This window comes from Mizuhopecten yessoensis, unplaced genomic scaffold (assembly GCF_002113885.1).
Source record: "Mizuhopecten yessoensis strain PY_sf001 unplaced genomic scaffold, ASM211388v2 scaffold9211, whole genome shotgun sequence".
Classification (NCBI taxonomy): Eukaryota; Metazoa; Mollusca; class Bivalvia; order Pectinida; family Pectinidae; genus Mizuhopecten; species Mizuhopecten yessoensis.
The window spans coordinates 4,267-23,452 of record NW_018407934.1 but is presented as its reverse complement, the minus strand read 5'-3'; the positions used below and the strand labels follow the sequence as shown (position 1 = coordinate 23,452).

Genomic DNA, 19,186 nt, shown 5'->3' with positions numbered 1-19,186 from the left:
GCTGGCATTGTTATAGTTGTTTATAATTGCAGCAATGACAAACTATGAGCAATGTGCTCAACATGTACACACGAAGAGAAACCCTGGTTAGAGCTAAATCTTTCAATTAAGACTGTTCTATATACTCTACGTATGCCGGTTATAATGGCCGCCTTTATGGCATCTTTTTCTTATCTTTTCTTTTTTTGTTCTTGTTAGAGGTAAAGAAAGCTTGGTACTGTTGGAAAACATGATACTCCGGGGCTAATCACTCGCCAGAGCATGAATCCTTTATATAATCCGCTGATGTGTGCAAATATTCCTAATTACATCACCCCCCGAGGTGTGAAAATGTTACATAACCCGCGAAGTGTGAAAATGTTACATCACCTGCTGAAGTGTGAAAATGTGACATCACTCGCTAAAGTGAAAAAAAATTGCATCAGCCGCTGAATTCTGAAATTGTTACATGACCCGTTGAAGTATGAAAATGTTACATCATTCGCTAAAGTATCAAAATGTTAGATCAACTCGCTGAAGTGTCAAAATGTTACATCACCAGCCGAAGTATGAAAATGTTACATCACTTGCTCAAGTGTCAAAATGTTACATCCCCAGCCGAAGTATGAAAATGTTACATCATTCGCTAAAGTAACAAAATGTTAGATCAACTCTCTGAAGTGTCAAAATGTTACATCACCAGCCGAAGTATGAAAATGTTACATCACTTGCTCAAGTGTCAAAATGTTACATCACTTGCTCAAGTGTCAAAATGTTACATCACTTCCTGAAGTGTCAAAATGTTACATCACTCGCTAAAGAGTGAAAATGTTACATCACCTGATGAAGTATGAAAATGTTACATCATTCGCTAAAGTATCAAAATGTTAGATCAGCTCCCTGAAGTATCAAAATGTTACATCACCAGCCGAAGTATGAAAATGTTAAATCACTTGCTGAAGTGTCAAAAGGTTACACCCCCCGCCGAAGTGTCAAAATGTTACAGCACCAGCCGAAGTATGAAAATGTTACATCACTTGCTGAAGTGTAAAAATGTTACCCCACCCGCCGAAGTGTCAAAATGTTAGATCACTCGCTAAAGTGAAAAAAAATTGCATCAGCCGCTGAATTCTGAAATTGTTACATGACCCGGTGAAGTATGAAAATGTTACATCACTTGCTGAAGTGTAAAAATGTTACCCCACCCGCCGAAGTGTCAAAATGTTACATCACTTGCTCAAGTGTCAAAATGTTACATCACTCGCTACAGTGAAATTAATTGCATCACCCGCTGAAGTCTCAAACTGTTACATCACCCAACGAAGTATGCGTTAAAGTGAAAAAAATTGCATCACCCGCTGAGTGTGAAAATGTTACGTCACTCGCTAAAGTGTGAAAATGTTACATCACCTGATGAAGTATGAAAATGTTCCATCATATGCCAAAATATAAAAATGCATTTCTCGCCTACATCTAATGATAGCTGAAGCCACATACAATAGGAGAAATACTAGACAGAATATTTTGTAGAGGATCATATCAATGTCAACATACTAGAAAATTCAATTTCATTGCATTTATTAAGATTTCAGTTCCTGCCTTTCTGTTTCTCCATAGTGTTTGTAACTTGTTTTAAGAATTGTTATCTAACCTATTCTTATTCGACCCTAAACAAACAAACACCAACTTTGAATCTGCGTATTTTGTTTTAGCATACTTAGACGTTATCGCCAGGTAGTGACTGCTCCTTTATCTTCTGTGTCAATTACCTATCGTCCTTTACCTGATTATGAATGTCCCCGGCAAAAATGTGGTTTACATGGACCTACATTTTTCACGTGGTAACAGTGTGATCCGTTAATACCCCCATTTATAATACTTTGCATATAAACTCATATATGGACGGTGAAATCATATGATAGATTCCCACATGAAACCATGACGTCAGACGGGAGACAATAAAGCAATTAAGAAAACAATGACCGGATTGGATACTCCAAAAATTACCCATGTAAGCCTTTTGTTTTTTTAGGGGGGAGGGGGTGTTTTATGATAAGAGTTTTACCAGTTAACAAAACAAACCTTAATTCAACCCTATTTAATATTTCATAGCCTAGTTTCATAGGCATGACCTCACACGGTCTTAGTGAACTAAACCTGATTATTTCGGAAATATATCTGGTTAAAAATAAATCTTTATGTGTCAGAGATTTTCTATTAAGACAGGTATATCTTGCTACAGTGTATATGATATGATCGACCAGTGTATCTAGGTACGTTAACACTGTTATCATCTGTGTCAAGGCCCTACACTGTAACTAGGTCCCACTATATATTTATGTAAATTGCCCCGCTGAAGGGATACAAAATAACGTCCATACAGAGATTTTGATTATATCATTGTTATTAAACTAAATATTATATCACGAAAATAAGACTGATTTTCGTTTACGATAACACTCGTTAGTAGACAAAACGTATGTATATTAGTGTCGTATTGCTTTTAATAGAATTACTTCGCGTTGTTTCATGAGCCCCGACATCGTTGTTTCTGTTTATAGGACAGTTTACAACTTGATATCATAACAAGCGTATGCTTTTGGGTTTGAATATCGCTTTGTTTCATTGGTCTGTCTATTTTATACTATGTCTATGATGCACATGTCTGTTATGTCGAATGTGAAGCGGGGAGGTTATTCCTCCACTCCATCAATTTGTTATCCTGCTTGGCTTTTTACAATAGATACAAATTAAGATCTCCACTTTTTAGAGTTATTGTTTAACAGCTCAACGGACGTCTTAATATTTTCATATTTTGTTAAAGAAAAACATGCATATTGATATTTACGCACTTTCTTAATAGTTTTAATCTAGTGTCCTAATCGTACTCCATGTAACCTAAAAACTTCGTTATTATCGAATCAAATACGGTCCTGTAAAATAGGTATCAATATTAGCATCATTTGTTATAGACATAGTCATCGTGTCACCTTAGCTGTCACTGTGACACAAATAAAATAATACGAGACTTTCCAATCGACTTATGGTAACATAAATATAGATATAGTCCACATACCGCCATAGCAGTCACGATGACACAAATACGTTAACAGACGTCAACCTTGTTTTCCGCACGCTCGGTCATAATCTCGAAGTGTTGGTATCACGTTATATTCTGTGTCATTAACCTTTCGTTCTAAAGAAGCCACATAATGACACATTGATCTGTGCATGGACTCGTAGTGCTCAACATTATTTAAACCTTTAGTAAACCATCAACTGTGTAACACAAAGACTTATACTAACTGCACTTTTAACTATCTTAGTCTTATCAGAAGTCCTTTCAATTCTCATAGTACCCGATGCTTGCCGTAATCGCGATATCCAAAGTTATCTATTCTGAGTGAAAGTAAACAGAATTTACCAATTATTTAATTTGAAATTAACTATACATCTCTTCTTAAATTTTAAATCCATATATTACGGGGTTTTACGCACATCCCATTATGGTTAAACACTAGTCTGAATAATTTGGCCCCTTGAATCGGCAGGGTAATTTATTTTTGGCCTATTGAATATATTATAGAATTTAAAAGGTGCTACCACGTGTGAGTGTGTGCTATTATAGAATTTAACAGGTGCTACCACGTGTGAGTGTGTGCTATTATAGAATTTAACAGGTGCTACCACGTGTGAGTGTGTGCTATCATGTGTGTGCTATTATAGAATTTAACAGGTGCTACCACGTGTGAGTGTGTGCTATTATAGAATTTAACAGGTGCTACCACGTGTGAGTGTGTGCTATTATAGAATTTAACAGGTGCTACCACGTGTAAGTGTGTGCTATTATAGAATTTAAAAGGTGCTACCACGTGTGAGTGTGTGCTATTATAGACTTTAACAGGTGCTACCACGTGTGAGTGTGTGCTATTATTTTGTACATGTTCCGAATTTCTCGCGCCGTAGCCAATTCTCGAAATCAGGGCCTTTTCTTTGGCAGTTTGTGTGATGACCTATGATACCATACGACATACCAATGCATTACTTTACTATGCGGCTTCAAATCTATAGCCTCAAAAATATCATAAGTTGAATGTGTAAGGTGCTTAAGGTGTTAATAAAAGTAATACCTCGGTAACCGTTTACAATTTTTAAAGAATATAGTTTCATTTTAGTGTAGATACATGAAACAATTTCGTGGGGATAATTAGTTTGTCTTGAAGTAAGACTTGTCCATACAATTATTTTGATTCCATTTTTTAGATGTCTAACACAAAATTCCCACGATGCATGAAGTTGAATTGGTGCCTCAAAGAACGCTCTAGAAATCGCCGCTAATTTGGTTCATATTTATTATCTTAAATGATTAGAACAAGATTAAATATGTTTTTAAAAGTTGATATTCTGCGTTTGCATAAACTGCTCACAGAGTCTAAACTATGACGCCACCGAAACCGTTTCCCTAGAACAGAAAAAAACACTTGACGCCATCTTTTGCTTGTAATGTTGCGTTGTCTGCTAGATCACAGGTTTGTCCGGGAACCAATTCGAAGTCGAAATTCTGCATGATCTTGGAAATCGTTATCTTTATTTGTATCTGTTAAATAAAGGTTAAACCAAAAATTATAAAATTGATAGAGAATAGATTAATTTAAACAATGAAATTAATTAGTTTCTCGGAAATGCAACCATTTGTATTGGATATTTTCCTATAAAAACGCCCAATATAACGCTTCGTTGAATACCGTTTTGACACTGTCAGTTGCTAAGCTGAAACCTCGCATGTGATTTCGCTTACTTTATATCTATCGAAGTGGATATTTGATATATCCGCCGCGATATATGACACATAGTATCGATGTGTATGGGTAGATCTATTTGTTTTGCAGTGTCATTAATAGATGTTAGTAGGATGTACTCGGCGTAGGCAGCGTATATACACAGAGATGATACCCATGAAGGTAGTTGCCATGTAGCAGATACATGTTCCCCACATGCAATCAATCGAAATTTTCAATTTATTAACTCAATTTAACACACAAAAAAACACCATTTAAGGTGTGCGTTTAATGTTATGGGGAAAATACTCTCCAAATGAGAAGTTGGTTGTAACTTATGATATATATATATTTGGTATATTTTTGTACCTTCATGTGTTTCATGATATTGTTTTCGGTGCTTCCAAATCTAAACAATTACAAACAAAATGTGTTAAAAAGATTCTACAACTAGTGACCGTTTTTTATAAGGTTAATGTAACTATCGATAGTTAATTATCAAATTGGTAATTATAAAATCTAAATAACTCGGAACACATGATGAACAACCATCATTCGTTGTGGAAACTCAAATCCTTATCAAAACGGAATAACAGTAAACTTATTTATCTCGTGATATGTATAGAACTTTTGGTTTCTTAAGTTTATATTAATCCTTACACTGAAGAATACAAACCTCCGTAAACTTTTTCCCTATACATGTATGAGGCCCAGCTGAGAAAGGTGTGGAGGCGTATTTGCTAAATCTGAAGAAGAAGAAAACATGACTTTAACATTAAACGTCTTTTATGTCGAAGACCAAAGTATGACTAAACGAAAAGGGAAAAGCCTCTATTTAGTTTTCCTTCAGTAAATAGAATCATTAGCTCAAGAGTGAATGATTTCTTACACATTGAATAATCTCTCGAAAACCTAGTTCATCAAATATTTACTTATCTGAGCTGTCGATGTGGAATCGTTCTGGCGAAAACTTTGTTGGATCTCTTATATTTTGACCTGCCCTGGACGTCGCGTAGAAACTTACCTGTAAAACGTATTTTCAAAGTACTCTCACTGGTTTATTCTGCATATTAAATACGGTTTCATTTTATTACTATACAAAAGTGGTTCAAAGAACAAAATGGGTTATTTCAACTATTTTGAGGGGAAACGTGTAGTGTTTAAACCAATTAAATAGCACTGTAGACTTGATAATTGTCAAAAAATGAAATGGATCCTTTGTGATAGAAAGATGATTTTTCATTCGTTTCTTTATTTATAAGTTTGATTAAACTGCATCCGAACTTTAATTGTAGTCTGGCGTAAACGTCCCTTTTGATAACTAATATGAGAAATGAAAACTCACTTGATAGATTATGATATTTCACAGCACATATGATTTTTGTTTCTGTTTATCACATAATGTATTGTAAAGTTTATGGTTGTGCTGGTAATAAGAGAAAGGGCGTTAACTCTTGCATAACTTGTTATGTTCTAACATTGTTAGAAGTCTTTTGTGTTGAAATTGAGTTTGAGTAAATGAAAAACAGAAAAACAGAAGACAACTGTTTGTTGGGCTTTTCAACATTTTAGCTAATTCCCCGAAATATATATCAATATATAAGATTTTAAATAAACTTATACCATGTAATGCTTACCATCATGTCAGTTCCGGCGGGGATGAGGTGACCGCCAAGATTGTAGTCCCTGATTGTCCCGCGGAAGGTTGCCTTACCAACAGGATAAAGGCGGAGTGTTTCCTTCAACACCATATCCAGGTAAGATAGCTTCTCAATCTCATTCAGGCTGATCCCTGACACTGCACCCACGTTCTCATCAATTTCTCTTTGTAGCCTTATAAGTAACACCATACCGCATCAAATCAATTTAACTTATTTACATATTTTAATCGCCTATTATTTCTTCTGTCAATATAAAACTCTACCAGGTTGCGAAAAACATAAATGTCAATTAAGAGCGTGCATTCCCTGAATTGCAATATTATTGAATGTGTTGATGATTTTTGACTACATTTTTCTTGTTTATAAATGTTACCCTATAAAGTTTAATTTTAATGATTATAAGTTCTTACTTTTTGTAACATTCCGGGTTCTTGTCCTGTTCGATATTAATAAAGTTATATTTTATTGAAAGGAAGCTTCTTTTTATTCGTTTTAAATATAAAGAAAGTATATTTTATATATGATTGATAATCAATAAGGCCATAAATGACACTTTAACACAAACAATGCCTAGAAATTATCGTTATCATCTGAACACACAAGTTGCCAAAAAAGTCAAAAAAATAAATGTGAGACTTGATTATATTATATTTTATTTATGCATTTTATCTTATTTACCTCCCAATATGAATGTAAAGAAATTGTCCAATAGTATATCGTCCGTCATTACAGAAGGGTACTTTTCTGAAACAATACACAGACATATACTATGATAATATATTATATATAAATATAATTTCAATATTCATTTACCTCATAGTTTATTATTCATAAGATGATTTAGAAAATAAAACACATATATTCTGCATTTAAGGACAAAATTATGGAACACGGTAAATAGTGAATGTATAACATAATGCACATAATGTAATGTTTCTGTTTTCTTTACTGAAATCTGGTATATTTTACTTTCGATACAATGCTCTCGAAAAAGCCTGATTTTATGGAATTAGTCAAATGATCACGCAATATAACTTTTTTTATTCATTGTACAGTCGCTTGATCGACATATTCGCGATTATGTAATTGCCATGTTACAATTCTTCAAATCGATATTGATTTCAAACATTTATGTAACCAGTGGTATGTTAGTGAAAAAAAATCAATTTTTTTCAATTGTTTTTCTCTTTTTTTTTTAAATAAATACTACTGCTATTTAAGAAAGCTTTCAGGGTATTATAGCTATGTAATAACAACAGTTAGTTATCTAGTTTTTTTTCAAAATCATAAAATCGTATTTTTCCTCTGTAGGCTTTTATCTGCAGCTGAAGTTCAAAACCAAATAAACAGACAACTGATATTTTAAAACGTACTTGAAATTAGTTATAGTTATGCAATAAAACAGGATTTTCTCGCTTCCCGTAGTATAATTAAATAAGCTGGCCCGAACAGCTGGTCAGTAATAATGTGGTCTCGAAAAGGGGGTTCAAATATTTTGTTCGTGCTATAGGGATGTATTCAATAATGTATAATAGAGCTAGCATATAATACCATTACATAAAGTTTGATAAACGGAAAGGCAACAATGTGTCCCTCTGGGGCGTCTTTTTAAGTACAAGAATACTATATTTTATTATCACCTTTTAGTTCCATTATGTACTCCAAAAGATCATGGGGGAAATAGTCGCCGTTACTTTTTGCAACATTTCTATCGATCATCTCTTGTCTGGTCTTCCCTCTGATAAAATGTATTGCTTCCCGGACATCTCGACGAAATCTCCATTTGAACGGATTCACCTTGGTAAAAATATTATATGGTTATTAATTGGAACAAACACTTAAAAATTATAAGACATGTATACTGAGATCCCTAGGGACCTCTTCTCTGACATTGTAAGCCGCACATCTCACCTCATACTTACCTTATTAAATTCAGGTAATACTATATATATTATAAGTCAGTGTAAGCTGGTGTTTATAACCATTCAACTAAATCCACTGTAATTTGTGTTCAAGAAATGCATTTTATACATGAAATAAGCATTCAAATCAGCAAAGATAATAATATTTTGTCGTTGTTTGTAGTTTATTGATTTTTGTACGTACAGCTTCCAACGGGTTTGACAGGAGAGCTGCAAATTACAGCTAAAGCTTTTTATATTTTCGTCACAACAGGATGGTTTTCCCCATGTAATGATCCCATGTCGACGTTGAACGCTACCTGCAATAAAGTGAAATAAATAGATCATTTGATAGTATAAACAAAAATGTAGTTTACAAATTAAAAAAGAATTAATACATAAACATGGATGGAACTATGGTATCTTATGGAAATTAATTATGAGTTACATTTGTACATATTCTATACGTATTCACATACATGAAACAAGAAAGACATTATCTCGAGTTATTCAGATGCAAACTGTCGAATGAAGCTGAAAGAAGTTAAACAAATAGGTAAACATCGTAAAGTATTACCAGGAAATAGTATATCGTTGAAAAGGACGTTATTTACACATATAGCAACAAGCGAATTTCAAAAAGGTAGTCACAAAAGAACAAATGTTTTGAGAAGTGAGGGACTAAGCTTGGAAGGAGATGTAATACTAATATCAACAGGAGACGCGGACATCAGGACAGACGTTCAACAGAAAATAGGTTTTCGAGCAGAAGTTGATTCTTCACCATGTGAGGTCCTGAAATTACAAGCATATCTAGATGGAAGGACTAACGGTACCAGGGGGGAAGTATAGAGGAGGAATATGAAGAAGAAGTAACAGGAAAAGATAGAAGAATGTCAGCAACAAGTTTGGAGAGTATTTGTCTGCGAGTAGAGAACGGATACAGGAGTTTCCTTATTCTCAACTACAGTGGAGAGTATTGATGTTGTTGGGTGTGGTAGGAACTACACACAGGAGGCTGGTGAGAGCAGTGTACATACATGGAGATTCGGTGTCTAGTTGGAATTGGAAAGGGAAGAGACGTGGGGATAGTGTCACTAGCAACAGTAAGCGTCAGTCTCGAAATGTGACTTAGCAGGAAGAGGATCCTTTTACATCAATGCAGCAGGATGCTATTTCATACAGTAGCAGTAGCTAGGGCTTGTTCCTGAATTAACATGATCAACCCGTCATCATGATCAACTCACGACCATGATCAACAAATCATCATAATCAACCAAGAAGCTGCATTAAGAGGGGTAGCGCCGAAACGTTTAGTAAATTAGGACTAACTACCTAATAATAGGGCTTACCATTATTGAAATACTTCGATGTGTTCAAAGATTCACTTGAGGTCAAGGTCAACCACATTGAATTGTGATTGATTTATTTCTATGTTGGTTGTCGCTAGTTGTCACTAGTAGATAGATATATGTTTTATTACCCTTGTTCGGCGTGAACACTTATAGAACGACACTTTGACAATAATGAAATTAAAGCAAAGTATCCAACATTGCCTTGGTACGAAAGTGCATTAAAGAACAGTTCTGGATAAAGGTTGTAAATATTGCATTGACATGTTGGTGCACCTGAACATCATCATTCACCTATTTATAGGATATGAATAATTTAAGTGGGGTATTTACTTTTGCTTTATACGCTGTAACTTCATACCATGAAAATACAGATAGAAAAGACATGTAAAGATTTTTTACTGCCAAATATTGGAGAGTAAAACACCAATTCAATATCGTATATTACGTTATTTTGATAAAACACGTGTTAACTATATCCTGTTATACAAATACAAAACTACCCTCGTGAGTGCGATGTTTTACACGGCATTTTATCCCTGTTCATTAAACAACTATACAATTATTAAAACATAATGTGGTTTCAGACACTTTATGTGGTATTCATCTAAACGTCCTCTGTCCACGTATCAGTGGTAAACCTATAACATGTGTTGTTCTGCAAAGGGCATACACCTGCTATTCTGTTTGTTTATACTTCCAGTCCAAGCGTTCGTCTGTTAAATCAGATATCTCATTTACCCCATAGAATTTCTGTCTTTCGATGTTTTTTAATGTAAAATCAGTAGCTTACTTTGACATAAACCATTGGTCAAGGTGCATTGCAACTTTTCTATCGATCATCATTTGTTTTGCACTACCTCTGATGAAATTGATAGCTCCCCGTACTTCCCGGCGAAATCCCCATTTGAACGGATCCACCTGGAAAAAATATAACGTGGTAATTTGTCGAGTAAAAGACACACTCAAAGATAAATAAACATGTACACTCAGAGCATTTTTTTACTTTTTCTTGTCAAATGCCAATATGATTATCACCTCTTAATTACTTTAGTACAGTTAGATTCCAATTCATATTTTATCTTATATCTAAGTGTCAGTGCAATCAGTTGTGGTTTTCATTACCTATAAAGTGGATCCACTATACTCAGTGTCTTACATACGAAATAAAATTATTATGGATAGAACAGTAACATCGATTTTACAACATTGGTACATTTTCATTCATCATTTAGATTTTCTGGGGGCTGTGGCCAAGTGGTTACGACGTCTTACGTTGAGTAATTGCCAGGGTGTGGCACACACAAAACCAAAACCAAAAGTTTAAAGCTATCATTTACAGAAATAGAAATGAATATATGCTATTTTGAAACAATGGCACAATTGAGCGCAACAGAAAAATGTAAACATGCAAAAGAAAAATTTAGACCAGTTGCGTATATTATTATGAAATCACATTCATGTATATTAATTTATGTATAAAAAAAAAATATTCAAGCGGATTAAATGTTAAGTTTGCATGAGAAGACATCCTAAAGGTAGTGAAATAAACAAATAATTGAAACAAAACCGGAGCGCCGCCTTATAGGACGAACTCCTTAGCGTTTATTGAGATTTACGAAATATATACGTTCAACTACCAAAGGGTTTGCCAGGAGAGCCGAAAATCCTGACATAGCTGTCTTCATTTTTGTAACAAAGGGATGGTTCTTGCCATGTAGAGGTCCCATATCTACACTGAATGCTACCTGCAAAAAAGTGTCAGATCACATGATAAGATAATTAAATGAAAGTTGTAATCAACTTAAAAAATATAATTGTATTACGCATCGATTGCATGAAAATCTCTATCTAAAACTAAATTAACTGTACAAATTAAGAACATATTTTTGTGTTTCTAGTGATTGCTAATTAAACAGGTGTTAACAAAACTCAACCTTGTGCAACAAACGATAATGTGCACTACTCATACACAAACCTTGTACAACAGACCAAAATGTGCCCTACTCATACAGAAATGAGGTAAAAAGATGATAATATACACTACTTATACACAAACTAGGTAAAACAAACGATACTTTACACTACTCATATACAACGCTTGGACGACAATCGATAGTATACCATACCCTTAGATTAACCTTGTACAACAGACGATAACATACCTTACTCTTCAATAAACATTGTGTATTAGACGATACTATACACTTATCCTTATACAATAGCTAATGGCATATACTTATCCCCGACAAACTAACAAATAATATTCGCAGTACTTGCAAACAAACCCCTAAAACAATATGATAATAAAGCCAAGACAGATTTGTGGAACAAATGCCATCCTCTGCTTCCAAATAAACTTTTAACAACAGCCAATGACATATTCTACCTCCAAACAAGCCTTGTTTGTATAACAAAGAATCAACCCTTCATTCATACAAACCTTATACAACAGATGCATCGTCAGTTTGTTAAACGAATGCAGTAAGTGTATTTCCGTCTTGCCGTCCGCAGAGGTTTCCAAGTATTTTGTGTAACTATCGGCAAACACATTGAATTCGGATGCAAACTGCCGAATGTAGCTGGAAGAGGTTATACATATCAATAATTTGGATAAAGTATTGCTAGGAAAACGTTTGCTTATATCGTTTAAAAAGATCCAAGAGGAACCACTTTCCTTACGATGAATCTGAATGAAATAGTGCAGGAGATATTATCTGAAAACTCAAATAAATGAAGTATTCTGTTTTTGTCAACGAAGAGATAACAGTAACAAGCTTTAACAATCATAATATGAACAGCTGCCTGCGCCAATCTTTGAAATCCCTCGATGAAAACAGCGATCAATTTTCAACAGTCGAAAAACAAAATGACTGCTGGCAGCCATTCAAAAATTTGATCTTGCTTAAAATGTGGCATGCACAATAAGTCATATATTGATCATATCAAGTAAATTTCATAAAGGTTCATCCAGTTGTTTCTGAGATGTGTCGGTAAACAACTTCAAATGTAACCATACAAATTGGCTGCCGGCAGTAATTCTGAAATCCAATCAAGCCGAAAATGTGACATGTGCCATACTGAATATGTCATGAAAGCTTCATGAATATTTCTTTCATACTTTCTTACTTAATATAGAGTGTATACTTTTTGTTATCTCAGTTACTATACATACGTTACCCAATCTGGATGATTTATAGTGCTGCAATGTGTATAAATATGCTATTCTGCAGGTATGCTATCTCAGTCCTTCCGTCGTCCATTCAATCATATATATCTATATCCATCATAATCATCTTTCCCTTTGTGTTAACTGATGTTAAATCAATAACTTACCTCGGTTTAAACCATTGGTCAAAATGTATTCGCTGCATTATCCAATGCTTGCTATCAAGCTGCGTTTCCAATCCTTGGCCAATAAACCTGAAAAAGGTTCAGTTTGTAGCAGTACCTTACTTTTGACAGGAAGTTCTAGACATTTTTTGCTGGATAGTAAATCACTTGATTTGTATATAAAACATTTATGCATTGAATTATCGAGTATTATACCAGGTTTTATGACGTTTTATATCTTGTTGTCGCGACAAATTTTACAAAAAAAATTAAAAAAAAAAATAAAAAAAAAAAAAAAAAACGGGAGAAATCTGTAAACAACTGGATTACCTTGTACCAAATACGCTTGTTAATCTAGAATAAAAACGTTTTGATTTTTGGTGATTTCCAGTTACAAGAACATCCTGAAATGAAACAAAGATTTTACTAGAATAACAACAATTCAATTCATGACGGTGTATCAACCTAAAACATTCTTTGATTGACCTTTATTCCTACTCTTTTGGAAACGAAATGTCAACCATTTCAATATAACATAAACCGCAGTTCAGGAAAACATTTTACTGCACACTCCTTATGACCATGGAAAACAGTTTTAAAAATGTTAATGAAAACTTATATAATCTGTAAAAGCAAGCGATAGGTTTGTGTGATATGAAATATAATGAGTTTTACCTTAATGCATTCTGGATCTAAAACAAAGACAGCAACTTGATTCCAGAAACATAGACGAAATACCAGCCCGTAAGTTTTGGAACTGAAATTCAATATGTAAGTTTAAACATAATCATTTTAAGAACACTGCATAGATATAATTTCTTATTTTCTTGTCACAGACAAAATAAGACTAAATATAATTATCTCATAGTAATGGCCTTAAAATATGGAACAGCCAATAAAACAGAGTTTTATTTGTGTAAGACGATGTAAAAATTAGACATTCTAAACGTTATAAATATTTTTTTTTTAAATATTAAGATAATATAATATATTGTAAGTAATAAGGAAGATATAGTAAAAAGGTTGCATAATACCAAAACAGTTTAAATTATGAAGTCGTAGGGTCGTCGTGAATTTAGAACTTGCTTTAACTCGACAATGAACACTTATTATTACCAGTGTTATTCATATAAACCAATAATAGTTTCTCTTTCCCACCGACACTAGCTCTTACACGCACAATATAACATATCCAAACTCACAAAACCAGACTCATTCTCAATGACAAAACAACACATATTCGTAATAGCAAAAACAAACGCATTCAGAATAAAACAACCCATATTCGTAATCACAAAAACAGCACATCAACAATCACACACCTTGCACATCCAAAATCACGAAACCAAACACGTCTAAAAAACAAACCTGAACACAGCTACAAACTCAAAAATAAACGCGTCCATGATCACAATTACAAACAAGTATACAACCACGAAAACCAAGCACAACCACAATCACAAACAAAAAACGAAACAAACAAAAAACAAGCACAAAATTCCAACACAACCACAATCACAAAAAAAAAAAAAACCATCAACAACATTGTTTATATATTAACTACACATACTTATTATAATTCATCATCAATTGAAATAAGGTTATTTTCTAAGTATTCCTTCATATATAATTGATTTACTTACATTTCTACTAAGTAGTCATCCATGATTCCACTGGCAGCTTTTACCTTTTCGATAGATGGAATGTGTCCTTTCCAGAAGCTTTAAGAGATATAAGCATTGTTTAGTATTTAAATCGTCCTAAAATTTCTAACGTGAGCTTTCTTTGAGGATTTACTTATAACTGGTAACAAGAACATGGATTGTTTATTCAATTGTTAAAATACTGTCAAACTGTGACGTTACCTGCAAACATTCAATTTTTCAGTGTGAACAAACTTAAGCAAAAGATCTAAAAGGTTTATTTAAGGTTTAAAATGCATCTTTTTAACATTTATGAGATAATGCAACACAGTTTCGTTCAAACATATTCCATGATGCGTGTTGCATACCCTCATAAATGTTTAAAAGATGCATTTCAAGCCTTATATTTACGTTCTATTACACTCACTTCCATTATTTGAAATTAAGAAAACAATAATTTTTCCAAGTAAAAAAGCAATAAAAAGTTCTGAAAATAGCATTAATTGAACAGCCTTTTTCGAGGGAAAGATGATGCTTTGTCAATGGTGACGAAATACACAGTTGCGTAATAAACAAATCGTTCCAATTTGCTTATTCTTAATCATTTGATTTACATACCAACATGTTAAACAAGCATTGATTATCTTAAAAATTGACGGTATACCTTAATTCGAAACAAAAATACCCTGTATGATATTTTAGTTACAAAACGTCAGTCCGTGTTCGCGATGGTAGCTGACCGATAAACACCGGTCGTGCAGCGGCTAAGCTCATCAAGCCACGATGCGGTTTGAGTATGGAGTTTCATAAGAAACCAAATGACGATTTAAAAGACGTTGTTTTATGAATGATTGTGTCAACTGACTGCGACAACAGGACTAGCTCATTGTTGCTGAGGGGACTGACCGACATGCGGGGATGGACGCTAGTGTGGGGGACAGCGAATTTATTATATTCTGTTGAAAACGACCTGTTATAGGATATAATAGCAGACTCACTTCGGTGGCCCGAAATAAACATGATGTGCCTTGATTCAAAACCCTAATCATGCATCGCCTGTATATCAGTGAATACTTATATTTCTACTGAACTTGGACTTGGAATAGATTGTTGTTTTTTGTCAAAAGCTTTTAGTTGAATTAAAGAGAACTAATATACATCTTCATTTGATTTTTCGTTTTAATCAATGAAAACAACTTAAACAACGTATTCATCTAATAAGGACGACGTCTTGCAGCTAGTGTTAACACCATAAGCTTCGGTACCTTCTGTGGCGTTAGACAGGCACAATACCTCAATTGGTCTTGAGACAAATTCAATATAAACTCTCATGGAATTTGTCTCAAGACCCATTGAGGTTTACACCCAATAAACCTCATCAAAACAGGATTATATCCTTAAATCAAAACGCAGTGTAAGATTTTATTTATGTTGTATATTCACCGGGAAATAAAGATTGGACGAGAAAAGAATATACAGTAATCATATATATGTTTTATGAGTGTGTTTTGTCACAAATAGGTCTCAAAACTTCATCAAAATATTAGCAGATGCAACTAACCAGGTCAACGAGCTTGAAGTTTTCGATTGAGTTTTCTCCCTCAGACCTCTGTTCCTATTAATGTCAATGTGAGAAATCACATTCTAAAAATAACACAACTCAAGCACACAAAAAAATCTATCGTTGTTCAAACCGAATGCAAACACAAAATTGTCCTAAAAATAACGGCCACCTTAATTGTTGTGATGGAGTCGATTCATTGTAAATCTATCTCAGCGTCTTAAGATGACGTTCAGCAAGTTTTACAATCGTCATAAGGAGAAGAACTCGAACTATGATATATTGGTTTCTCCGAATTTTCTATCGTCTTTCATGTTAATGGTTATTCATCGCCGATGGTATGACAGATAGCATGTGGTGAGAGACAAAACGATTACACCACGGGTAAAAGAACACCAGAGGACATAAACAGATTTTGACGAGGGACCAGAATAAAAATACAGATTACAAATGATAACCGTTGTTTTCAAACACAACGTCATTGATAGGATGGCACAAAAGAATCATCCCCTCCGTTGAAGGTTTTCCAAGGAAATGTTACTGCCGGGTGAAGTTCCTGCATATTTAACCCTCACCTTGAAGACCATCGAGTTTCTGTCCTACAGTTACTGGACGGATACATTTTATCATTTTACAAATTTTAAGTTTTGTACTTCGTTATTGATTGTTGGCGATTAACGTAATTTCTAAGTTAACGGAATAATAAGAGTGCTACGTATATTGCAAGAAACGCCCCAATTCACATACGATATTTCGTATGGTTCAACTGCTTCCCTTTCTAGAGAAATTCATTTAACTTTTGTCTTAGATAAAAAGTAGCTTGATTTGTCTCGAGATCATCCTAAGAGAATGAATAAAATATTAATCGATCCTTATATTTCGGTTGAGCCACTAGTAAATTACTGGAACGTGTAAGTCTGTCATAAACAACTAGATCTATTGCAGTGAGTATTCAAATATATAGATAGTAATCGAAAGTTCGTTGCCTGAGTATACGTGAAAAAAAGGTATCGCTCTAAATAAAGCATATTCACTGCACAAAAGGCCTAGAATGTTGTACATTTTATATTGTCAATAATGATTAAAAACATATAAGCACCAAAACATTCTACTGTTTAGGCAGATAAATACAGTATACATATATATGAAACAGTTTTGACCTATATTTATGACAGATCATATCCACCCCTTTTACAATTCTTACCTGTCCCGGGGTGGCCCGGGTAGATGATCATACTTTTGATGTTGTCGATGAATAATCCATGCTACAGAGACGAGAATACAAAGACATACAGCGATTACAATCCCTAAGAATTCCACCAAAAGCAGACTCATGTTTGATGTGTTTATCCTTGATGTATGTTCACAGTCAGCGACACAAACACATATGTTCTCGACACTTTGACACAGTTACGTAGCCTTCTAGTCTCGTTCAACCAGACTCTTGTTGTCTGCTCAAGCTACGCAAAACAGAGTATCTGGTCAATCCCAGTGCTATAGTTTTATGAAGTTATCACAGATATGTGGTAAATGATGTCATTGGTCAAAGGTAGACACACCCTTTCCAACTTTTGAAGTAATAATTCATGAAGCTAACAAGGCTATTGATATAAGTCAAGCCAGATTACCTGAGTGAGAACTTTTAGTGTTTTGATTTGTGTACAGGTCAAATCTCACTTGCTTTGCAATCTTTTTTTTCCAACCTCAGTCAGCCCTGCTGGCTTTGTGCTCAGTTATGATATATTCAGTTGTAATTTATGGAGATTTGACACATTTTCTACACAGATACAAGAATGTATAGTCAGGTACGTTTTTTTTCATTAATTTCTTTATTCTTTTAAATGTTTTAATGGCGTTGACATAAAGTCCGGAGAGGAAAGTAAAAACACTGCCCTCTGATGATGGTAATTTTAAAGTACTATATTTGACCAGACTCTTGAATTACAAGTGATCAAGCGTCTGGTTGAACGAGACCACGTAGCCTTCGCGATTATGTTATAATTTTCTATTACGGAAGCGCCTACAGGCCAGATAAATTATATCCTGAATCGCCGCAGCATTTGAATGACTCCAAGATATATTTTGACAAAACGATATTATATTTTTTCTCATTTGATTACACGAACAATTCCGAATTTCTCTGTATACATGCATATGATTTTTGAGAATGAGAGATAGAGAGAGAAACAGAGGCAATGACAAAAAGAAAGACATGTAACAAAAGTCTCGAAATTATTGTCGTGGAAATGGAAAGCTAGATTAATTTCAACTGCTGTAGGCATTAGTTTGAGAAAAACGTATATTAAATAAAATGGCATCGCTTAAGTTCATTCGAGCAAGCTGGAAACAGAGGCTCTCTGATAGCAAACTAGTGTTAATATAGGCTCTCTCATAGCAAACCAATGTCAATATAGGCTCTCTTGTAGCAAACTGGTGTTATTATAGCCTCCCTGGTAGAAAACCAGAGTTAATATAGTCTCTCTTGAAGCAAATCAGTGTTAATATAGGCTCTCTTGTAGTAAATCAGTGTAAATATAGGCTCTCTGTTAGCAAATCAGTGTTAATATAGGCTCTCTGGTAGCAAACCAGTGTTAATATAGGCTCCCTTGTAGCAAATCAGTGTTGATATAGGCTCTCTGGTAGCAAATCAGTGTTAATATAGGCTCTCTGGTAGAAAACCAGAGTTAATATAGGCTCTCTTGTAGCAAATCAGTGTTAATATGGGCTCTCTGGTAACAAATCAGTGCTAATATAGGCTCTCTGGTAGCAAATCAGTGTTAATATAGGCTCTCCCGTAGCAAATCAGTGTTAATATAGGCTCTCTGGTGGCAAATCAGTGTTAATATAGGCTCTCTGTTAGAAAACCAGAGTTAATATAGGCTCTCTGGTGGCAAATCAGTGTTAATATAGGCTCTCTGGTGGCAAATCAGTGTTAATATGGGCTCTCTGGTAACAAATCAGTGTTAATATAGGCTCTA

The 19,186-nt window shown here is 34.2% G+C and overlaps 1 protein-coding gene across 1 annotated transcript; it reads right to left on the bottom strand.

The window, feature by feature from the left end:
* Positions 1 to 4,441: 4,441 nt before the first annotated feature.
* LOC110457551 (cholesterol 24-hydroxylase-like) lies at positions 4,442 to 14,721 on the bottom strand. The gene is made up of 11 exons (XM_021508881.1): positions 14,648 to 14,721; positions 13,680 to 13,761; positions 13,335 to 13,408; positions 13,008 to 13,094; positions 12,115 to 12,253; positions 11,312 to 11,419; positions 10,465 to 10,592; positions 6,395 to 6,590; positions 5,690 to 5,781; positions 5,434 to 5,503; positions 4,442 to 4,576 (listed from the first exon to the last, which is right to left on the bottom strand). Exons 1-11 carry the CDS (start codon positions 14,668 to 14,670, stop codon positions 4,442 to 4,444), a joined length of 1,134 nt encoding a protein of 377 aa, XP_021364556.1. The 5' UTR covers positions 14,671 to 14,721.
* Between the last annotated feature and the right edge of the window lie 4,465 nt (positions 14,722 to 19,186).